The sequence below is a fragment of the Apteryx rowi genome, unplaced genomic scaffold (genome assembly GCF_003343035.1).
Source record: "Apteryx rowi isolate R43461 unplaced genomic scaffold, aptRow1 scaffold_2000, whole genome shotgun sequence".
NCBI lineage: Eukaryota > Metazoa > Chordata > Aves > Apterygiformes > Apterygidae > Apteryx > Apteryx rowi.
This window is the reverse complement of record NW_020448310.1, coordinates 1,566-11,115: the sequence shown is the minus strand read 5'-3', so window position 1 is coordinate 11,115 and position 9,550 is coordinate 1,566. Positions and strand designations below refer to the sequence as shown.

The following is a 9,550-nucleotide window of genomic DNA, read 5'->3' as shown; positions in this document are numbered from 1 at the left end:
AATGTGCTCTAGGTGACCCTGCTTGAGCAGGGGGGTTGGACTAGATGATCTCCAGAGGTCCCTTCCAACCTCAGTGATTCTGTGATTCTGTGATTCTGTGATTCCCTGCTCTGCGGGGAGCCACGCTCCCGTGGGACAGCTCCCCGCCCCCTGCGGGTTCACTGTAAGCAGCTGTTAACGGCTACTTCGCCCCCTCACGGCCCCGCCCCCGCGAGCCCCGCCCSTACAGGTCCCGCCCTTGCAGCGGGCGGTGGAGAGGGGCACGTCTCTTCACGCATGCGCATGAGGCACCTCCCCCCGCGCCTGCGCCTTTCTCACGCGCTCTTTCCGGTCCGCCCGCTTCTTGCCGCGGGGATTCTGGGAATGGTGGTTGTTTTGCCCGCCACAAAAGCGCTGCGGCAGGGAGGGAACGGGGCTCCCACAATGCATAGCGCAGAGCCGGCCGGGCAGCTCCGCCCCTCCTCGCGGTCATGTGAGCAGCGCGCCGGGTTGAGCCCTGCCGCTGCCGTGGGGGAAGGAGCGAGGGACGGCGAGGCCGGGGGTACGCGCGGGGCTCCGGGGGCGGGGCCTCCCCACAGGTAGCGAGCGGCGGGGGCGGGGCTCTGCGCTTCGGCGGCCGTTGGTGAGGAGGACGGGCGGGAGCGCCCCTCTCGGCTGCCTCACAAGCTGGGGGCTGCCGGTTGGAGGCGGGACCTGCAACCTCTTCCTGACCGCTGCTTTGGGATCCTGGCGGTGCCAGCGGTTGGGACTGAGGGAAAGGCAGCGTGCGAACCGTGGCGCCCAGGGTCACAAGTGACCGTGTTATTAAAAGAGTGATGTAATATAGGGTTTTTTTTCATTAAAATACAAGAGTCGTTGCTCCGACTTGTGGCATTTGTGGGTCCGGAGTCTGCAGTGGTGGGGAAGCTGGAATGAGCTGGCTTCGGTGGGTCAGTAATAATGCCAAGGGGTTTATACTGGTGTGTCTGAAATTTCCTGTTTATTCTCAATTTGATTTTGGTTGTCAAAGGAGGCGTTCCCCCAAGCCAGGTGATTTTTGAGTAGTACCATCTCAGATAGATTATGCTTCCCCCCCCCCCCCCCCAGGAGGTGGTTTGGCAAAGATGAGTAAAACAGCAGCCACATGCCACCGTCATTTCTTAGTATTTTGATTCTCCTATACTTGAAGAGTCACAGTGTTTTCTAGTAATAATCCATGAGACACAAAGCTTGATATAATTCTGTAGGTACCTGTAGGCTGAAGCCAATGCAGAAAATTTTAATTCCTGCCTCTTTTGCTGATCAGACAGGCCTGGGCAGCTTCTCCCCAAAACTGGATTCTCTTGTTTGAAGAAATGACTGACTGCTGATCTTTGAAGAAAAATTCTCTCTGTGCAGTGGCCTGTTTTCCCCTTGCTTTTATTATAAATGTGAGGTTTACTGGATGTTTTGTAACTGTTTTTCTTCCTTTCAGAGGACAAGAAGTTAGTCTAGATGCAGTAAATGAGGAATAAGAAGAAATGGAAGAAAGGAAAATCAAGAGGAGGAGCCCCAAATCATCCACTGCTCACCCTGTTCAGGTTGCTAACTCCAAGAAAAACTCAGTGCCCGTCAGTAAAAGTACAGCCTTTTCAAATCCTGCACCGCAGCCTACAGTACAAAAACCAAAGTTAAAACGGTAAGCTTGAGAGCATCTTACAAGCTCAATGTTAGAGTCAAAAACCTGCCAATGCAGGACAGACTATTGGATCCAGCAGCCTAAGTGATTGGGTCAGACAGAATGAAAAGAAAGAAATTCAGATTTGTGAAAATACTTGATGACTTGTCTTTTTTAACAACTCAGTTTTCTTTAATKCAGTATAATAGTTACTCAGTAGAAATAAAAGGTGCTCGACATACACATACTCRTCTTGTAAGCTTTATAAAATGTTACATAATGTGCACTCATACTGATAAAGATTTAGCTGGACAGATGATTGCCTGATGTGACTGGTGAAAGACAAGACTGTGTGATCAAACATGACAAATCTGGTCATTGTAAAATGGGAGGTAGCAGAGCCCTAGATGTACAGCTCTGAGGAACAAATGTATTACAACATGACTGCAAGGTTAGAACTGACAAGTAGGACAGAAAATGAAGGACATGAATTGAATAGGATGAGCCAGAAAAGGAATTTCTGGCTGGTTTTTGTTTGGGGAACGATCACTGAGGGCAGCAGTAGCTTCCGGGACATACTCATATGCAGAGAGAGGCGTTCAGCTCTTCAGAAAGTAACACTTTGAAGTAGTTTGCATGTTATTAATGATGCATGTATTTCAGTTTGAGGATATTAATTTTCTTGCATGTGGGAAGCTATATTTCTTGGCTGTGGCAGAAACAGCAGATAAATGAACGAAGAGGGATTTGAATGTGAAATGTTAGCTGGAGAGAGCCAGCTGAGTTTATTGACCTGTAAGTAGTAGCTGAAGATTAAACACTGAACTGTCCCCTTGAGCACTGACAGGCTGTTTGAAGGATCCAGTATTGGCAGGATGAAAGTACTGTGCGCCTCCTCCTGTTCCTTATTGCGTTGTTGCCACTTTCTTTACATTGGATCTGCCAGTCTTTTTGCTTCAAGATGAGGTGGTTCAGTTACCTGATCTGTTGCAAGAGTAATTTTGTTACCAAAAAAAAAAGTGTTCTTCACTGAATCAGATTCTGAACTGACTCACTGGGAGGCTGCAGAATTGCCCATTTCAATGTGAGAAGAAGGTTATGTGCACACATGAATGGGCAAATTAGGGATGAAGAATGCCCTTTTACCAGCATCTGGTATTAGGTTAGAATGCAGCCTGACAGTCCATCTCTGGATGGCCTATAGAGATGGAGTATAGTAATTCTTGCTGGTAATTGTGTGTTTTGTTTCTATATTGATTGCATGTTCCCTTGGGTTTATAATGATTATTCAGTTTCATACACATAGTTTCCATTGGCACATGGTGCACTGAGTAAACTTAAATACATTTTGAGAAAATGTCTCTAGGATCTAGAAATTTTGATGGTTTTATTTCTGTAGGGAGTTGTAGAGATTTTTTTAATCTAGTTTAACATTTGTTCAGGCACAGACTAGTTCTATTTGGTATGTGTTAGTGTACAGGGAGTTTGCTTTTGATGGTGAGTTTAGCAGAATTTGGAGGTTGTTTGAAGRTGAGAAAATTTATCTGAAGGCAAGGCCATCTTCTCATATAGGTTATAATGAATGGTTTTCCACACAGGTTCCAGAGTAGAGTGGTATGTGACAACTGGAGTGTATGAGCGGTGAGGGTTTTTCTCTCAGGACTGAAGTGAGTTTCACATGCTTTTTGGTTGATTTTTGTATATGTCAGGTCCTCATGCCCCCTTAGTCTTTGCTGGGTAATGGTCCCTGTTAGATTATTAAGGTGGCTCTCCTCAGAGCCTCTACTGACAGGAAGGCAGATAGTTGGAATCCTTCATTTTGCAATATCACATTGTCAAGATAGTGATATTATTCTTTATTGTTAAGACAAACTTGTGATCCATTTTTTAATTTCAAAGTAGTAACTAAAATATCTATAATTTCCATTTCATTTTTAAAGCCCAGTTGTAGAGTCGTCCTACATTTTAAATTTTCAGTAGAAGGAAAAACAGGAAGTAATTTTTTGTTTTGTTTAATCATTTAATTTCTTTAGAGTAATAAAAGAAAAAGCCAAACCTCCAGGAGGGGAAGCAAAAGGGGCCCAGGCGGCACCAATCCAGCATTCTTTCCTCACAGATGTATCAGATGTCCAAGAAATGGAAAGGGGACTTCTGAGTCTCCTGAATGACTTCCACTCCGGCAAACTTCAAGCATTTGGTAAATACATAGATTGTCTTTATATAATAATTGTTTTTATAGCTATATGATGATAATTTTTGCAAACAAATGTGCTGTATGAACAGATTGGCAGTTTGTAACATTGGTCTCTGCTGTATGAAATTAAGTTAAACATAACTTAATAGATCTTACTGCATTTTTGAATGGTCATCCTGTTAACCGTGAGCTTAGCTTCAGTGTGAGCTGGGTCAAATGCAATTTCTTTATGCCTTCCAACCAACATGGCACACCTAGGACAGTACCTTGGCTTATAGATTTAAGATACTGAGTTTAAAAACACTTATTATATATAGTATAAATGTAATAAGAAATTATTTTATCTCATTTAGCACCTGATTTTGCAGCATATTAACCCTAGTACACTACCTGTAAGTCATTGCTGAGAGTCTATAAAATCTCAGCAATGACTTTTATAGAATCCAAATCAAGTTGCTTTTTACCAACGTGAGTGACTCCTTGCACCTCAGAACCATATATTCTACTATTCTAACAGTAGATGGAGGTTTTAAAAAAAACTATGGGAGACTTTTCTGCTTCATTGTTTCTGTACTCTGTAAGAAGATGCGTATATACTTTTGCAAGCTTAGTGATAGGTCAGCATGTCACATTACCTCCAGATTGATTGTACAAGAGAAGCTGAAAGGTCTCTGTTATAGAACACATCAGTTACAAGAGAGAAAACCCCAGGAATAATCAAAAGTAGGAAGAAGATTTCTTATGATCACATTTATATTTAAAAATACAGGACCTTTCTAATAGGAGACAATTTCAGACCATAGCCAGCAACCGTATACTCTAAAAATCAGTGTAGTACAATTGGTGGTTATCATAAATTCAGCACAGTATAGTATCAGATGGGAGGACAGCAACTTCAGTTGTAAAACAGGATGAAATTGTGTGGAAAGTAAATCCGATGTTTAAATTTGTCTTCTCTGATGTCAGTTTGAGTTGTAAGATGGTTTTTTTTTTGTCATGTTGGGTTATGACTTCACACCTTCATTTGCTCCTTCAGGTTTCTTTCTCTAGAGCTTTTCTTTTGTTTGTTTGTTTGTGCCTTTTAGGAAATGAGTGTTCCATAGAGCAGATGGAACATGTGCGGAGCATGCAGGAGAAGCTTGCTCGCCTCAACTTGGAGCTCTACGGGGAGCTGGAAGAACTCCCTGAAGATAAAAGAAAACTAGCYAGTGACTCCAATTTGGATAGGCTGCTATCAGATGTAAGTATAGGGAAGGCAGAAGACATGGAACTTTGTCCACAGAACTAGGCTCAGGAATAAAACACTCTATTGGATGGGTAATGATTCAACCTACATGCTGTGAAACTTACAGTTGAGGAAAACATAGGTCTGTAATGAACCAAGCCATAAGCCTTAGTTGCTTCATAYTGGTTTTGAGAAAATACAGCACCTTGTTGTTTTCTTTCTTTATAGGTTGCTTCTAGTTTTGGTGATTAGAGCAGTGTAACAATAAACTATGTGAGGATGTAGGCTTATCAGCCCTACATGTAGGGGAGACCACGCATCACAAGGAAATTTCGGTCTACCTATTCTAGACTTTCAGTTTCTTGTTTCATTAGTGTATTATTTCTGTAAACAACAAAATTGTTAAAATTTCTTTAAATTTCCTGAGATACCTAGATTTAAATTTAATTTGGTACTTAGCTCTGTTGGTGTAGAATTCAGTGCAAGTTTGCTTTGCTTTTTGTAATAAACATTTCCACTTAAGCCAATAATCATTAATTTTTATTTCACCATTTTAATATATTTATTTCAGCATGTTAGCACAATTGTTGCATTTATTTGACTAACTGAAATACCATTTCTGATACTTTCTACATTTATATTGCAGCTGGAAGAACTGAATTCATCTATGTATCCTTTTTCTTAAATGTCTATTTCACATAATTATTAGCTATAGTTGAATTATAGTATACTTCCCCAGTAACTGTGTCTTCATAGGAGTTAAATCTCTTCAATAATATCCCTTCTTTTTAATTAGTACTGTAATATGTCATGGACTTTAAGTTTTTCCAACATATAAATGGCTGGATCTTAACACTTTTAATTACAGGCTGTTTTTCATATGGCAATTTATTTAGCTGGTACAACATTTTAGACAACATGTTGACAGTGGATGGCAAAGCCCATCAGAAGCAGATTTTTTTTTTTACATATATTTTGCTGAGAAACTCTGAAGCAGWCATACATAGCAATATTCCTTCTGTAGTATTCAGAAGTGTTCTGTCCCACTGATAAATGACTCCTATTACCATTTAGTTTTTCTAAAAATATGCGTAGCTGTTTATTACTGGCTTTGCTGTGAATGCTGTGGTAACCTAACTTTTTATTTCTAGGGTCAGACTATGATTGAGTCAATTATTTCAACTGAGCTTTGGTAACTGAACACGTGTGCTCTTAGCCCGTCCAGAAGACAAAGCTGACTATGGTATTTATCTTCTATATTGTGCTTTTGATGACCTATGAATACAGTCAACAGGTGATACACTGTCTGTACTATAGTCTAGCTATTTCTGATTTTACAAGCTTCCTACTCATTGAGGAAGGACAGTCTAGTGGGTGGGACTCTAGTTTGGGACATAGGATACTGCGSTAGGATATACATCCTCTGTGTCTGTGAAAAGCTGTTTAAGGCTAGATCTCATAAAGAATGCAAGTGGAATGTGATAATGATATCATATAATAATGATACAAATCCTCTGGCATCCTCCTTGAATTGCCAGCTTACTCTGGAGGTTTGTAATGCTTAAATCTCATTGAGGAAGATTGATTTACTAGTTAAGAACTAGCATGGGACTTAGTCCTGCAACAGAACTGTTTATCTACGCTGGTATATACCTAAGTGTAGCATAGTTTTCTGTAACGTTGCTATCTTGTTTGTCCCTTACCGATATGTGAAAGTTTTATTCCGTAATGGTTTGCTCCAGACAAAAACTGCATTTAGCAGATGCTCAAGATATTCCAAATAGTGCCACAGGCTGAAAGCCCAGCTTTCTTGATTTGGATTCTCCCAGGAACTTTACTTCTGTTTCTCCTACCAGTGGAATCTAGAGTTTTATTTTACACAACAAAGAATCAAAGTGTAAATTCAGGTGTTTATTTTTACGCATTCCTCTTTGAGCATGGCATTGTGTCAGGACTCAGTACCTAGAGATTTAATTATGTTGCTGTGATGCTATGCTTTATATTATTGCCTTATTTAATATGAAAAATGGGGGAAACATGGAAGTACATTTCTTCTGTTTGGTGTTCTTCATATGTCTAAAGTGATGTATGTATATAAGTTCACTAGTATTTCTCCAATTTTGATCAAGGTAGCAGTGTTACCTTTCTGATCGATATGTAGACAATCTGCGCACTATCTTCAGTGTGTTTTGTTGACCAGTGATGCCATTCAGTTTTTATTAATTTATTATTAATAAAAGTAAGACATTTTAAATACATGATGTGTTTTATTTAGAGAAGTTGCTATCTGTTCAGCTATGTTAAGATATGAATTCTTGCATGGTCTGAATGTTTGCAGACTTGACTTTTTCCACTACTTTGAATAATTGTAAAATGTCACAAAATTAGAATTATCATACATGCTAGCAGTCCACATAATTGGATTAAGTATTGTGAAAAATCCAAAATTGGATAAATGCAGTTACTGTTCAATAAATCCAATATAAACAAATTTCATTTTCTTTATTTTGCAGCAAAGTTCCCTTACATTAATGAAAGTTTTCTCCTTTCAGTTATTTCAAGGGTAGGAGGGGGAAGAACCATATAATAAAGTGTGTGCGCTTCTGCTTATAGCTTTTCTGCCCACATAGCAACATACTTTTTTCAGTGAGTTGTTGACTGACCAAAGGTTCATAAATCAGGCTGCCAGCGAGCAAACACAAACTGGCCATGGAGTGTTTGAGCAATAAAACAAGAGCTGTTAAACAAAATCCCTGGCAATAGCAGTCATTCCTATGTTAGAAGTAATCTGGTATAAATTAGTATCTTTGTGTTCACAGCCAGAGGAAAAAAATCCCTGGCTATTTTTTAGATGCAAAATTCTAACATTGGTCCATCAAAATATGCCTTTGGTACTAGATTTATTTTACATGCAGCTTTTAGATAATACATTCAGATTCCATACTGTGTATACTTACTCTACAAAGAGTAAAATCTTTATCCTTCTACTTCAGGGTGAAGCTTTTTATCTGTCCAAAGTAGGCATGTGGCCAGGGAATAAAAGATGCCAAGTTGGAGAGGCAGCTTCTTCATCCACAAGACAGAGGAGTACTGCATACCATTAGCTCCAGCTCCTTTCTGAATACACGTAGCTCCAAGTCTGCACGCTGGAACAGGGAATAGAATGATATACTGGTGTGCTCTGGCTACAAATTCAGCCTTAAATACTGATATTCCCTGCCTCATCTACCAGGCAGATCTCAATGGTTAACCAGTAGGATCCCAGGCTCTTCCTTCTGGATAGTCTTGTTCTTTTAATGACTTCATCGCCTTCCTTTGTGAGATTCGTTAGAGCTTTTGCATACTGACAAAATTACATACAACTCCCAGTCTGCTGCTGAATGCACACCTGTAATGTTGTGAAATGCAAAGAGAACTTTGGAGAACTAGAATATGAGGTACTCCTCACAAAATGAGGCCAGGCTTTTTTCATGCTTTAACCAATAATTAAGCCTTTATCCTTTTCTGTACAGTAACTTTTCGCTGTTAGCACTATGGTTTCCATGCAGACTTCTGGATGTGTTTCCAAGTGACATGGAATATGTCCTGGGATTTTAAAGAAACAAGCTATTGTATGGCATTGGCTGCTCATCAGGCAATGCAACAAGAAAACGCTGAAGTGATACAAAAAGATAATTTCATAAGGTGAAAGTGATATTGCCAGAAGAGCTCCATTTACTTACAGGCTCATTAAACAAACTTGCTGTGTAGAAAAGCAGTGATAGTTCTGCTAGGCTAAACAAACAAAACTTTTAGTCTCTCCTGGCAAGACAGACACCGTTACCCTGGAGTCCTTCTGCAGTTGTTTTAGATTAAATCTGTTTTTATCATTACTGTACACAACACAGATGAAATATTATTGGAGCTTTGAACAGTGGCGCTAATGCTTTCCTATATCTTCTAAGAACTATTTGGCCTAGTACAGCCTCAAATACTTTTTTCCATGTCTGCCAAGAATTAGTGATACTGGTGACTTGCGATCACAAGGTAAGACCAGAACTATCTCATGCAGGGAAAGAGATTCACATCCTTTGGAAGTTGAGCACCTGCAGGGCAGCTGTAGCCTGTGTCGAAACCTGACTGGGACCCCAGGGTGCAACTCGTGCAGTTGTTTTTGCATGTGCTCACCCTGTCCCCACACCACTGCAGCAAGCACCCCTGCTTCCCACAAGATTCTTCAACAGCTTGGAAAGCAAAGCATGTCCTCTTTCAGAGGTAAATGGGTGTCACAAACTCCCCTTTTGTATCTACAGGCATTGTATTGCTGGCATTGTATTTCTGCCTTTCTTAAAAAAAAAAACAAAACAAAAAAACACAGCTGAAAGAGCAGGAAGTAATATTTCTACAGCTATGAATATTTAGGAAAAGTGTCAAAGGGGATAATATGATAAATAATAACTAGCATTTTTCAGGTTAATGATCCTGATGATATGGGGTGTATTTGATTCATAGTGRA

General features: G+C 40.2%; 1 protein-coding gene across 6 annotated transcripts; it reads left to right on the top strand.

Annotated features, from left to right (window-relative positions):
- Positions 1-434: 434 nt before the first annotated feature.
- Positions 435-9,285, top strand: CCDC28A (coiled-coil domain containing 28A). Of its 6 annotated transcripts, XR_003253173.1 has the most exons (7): positions 435-541; positions 1,454-1,657; positions 3,670-3,833; positions 4,916-5,070; positions 5,702-5,724; positions 5,924-6,298; positions 9,107-9,285. XR_003253173.1 is itself a non-coding variant. In XM_026063819.1 (6 exons), the coding sequence occupies exons 2-6, from the start codon at positions 1,500-1,502 to the stop codon at positions 6,850-6,852; spliced, it is 555 nt and encodes a 184-aa protein (XP_025919604.1). In that variant the 5' UTR covers positions 435-541; positions 1,454-1,499; the 3' UTR covers positions 6,853-7,311. The 6 variants fall into 6 exon arrangements, 5 of the variants coding, with proteins under 5 accessions (XP_025919604.1, XP_025919608.1, XP_025919605.1 ...); XM_026063819.1 differs by lacking the exons at positions 5,924-6,298; positions 9,107-9,285 and adding an exon at positions 6,798-7,311; XM_026063823.1 differs by lacking the exon at positions 9,107-9,285 and having other exon boundaries at positions 5,924-7,311.
- Positions 9,286-9,550: the final 265 nt, after the last annotated feature.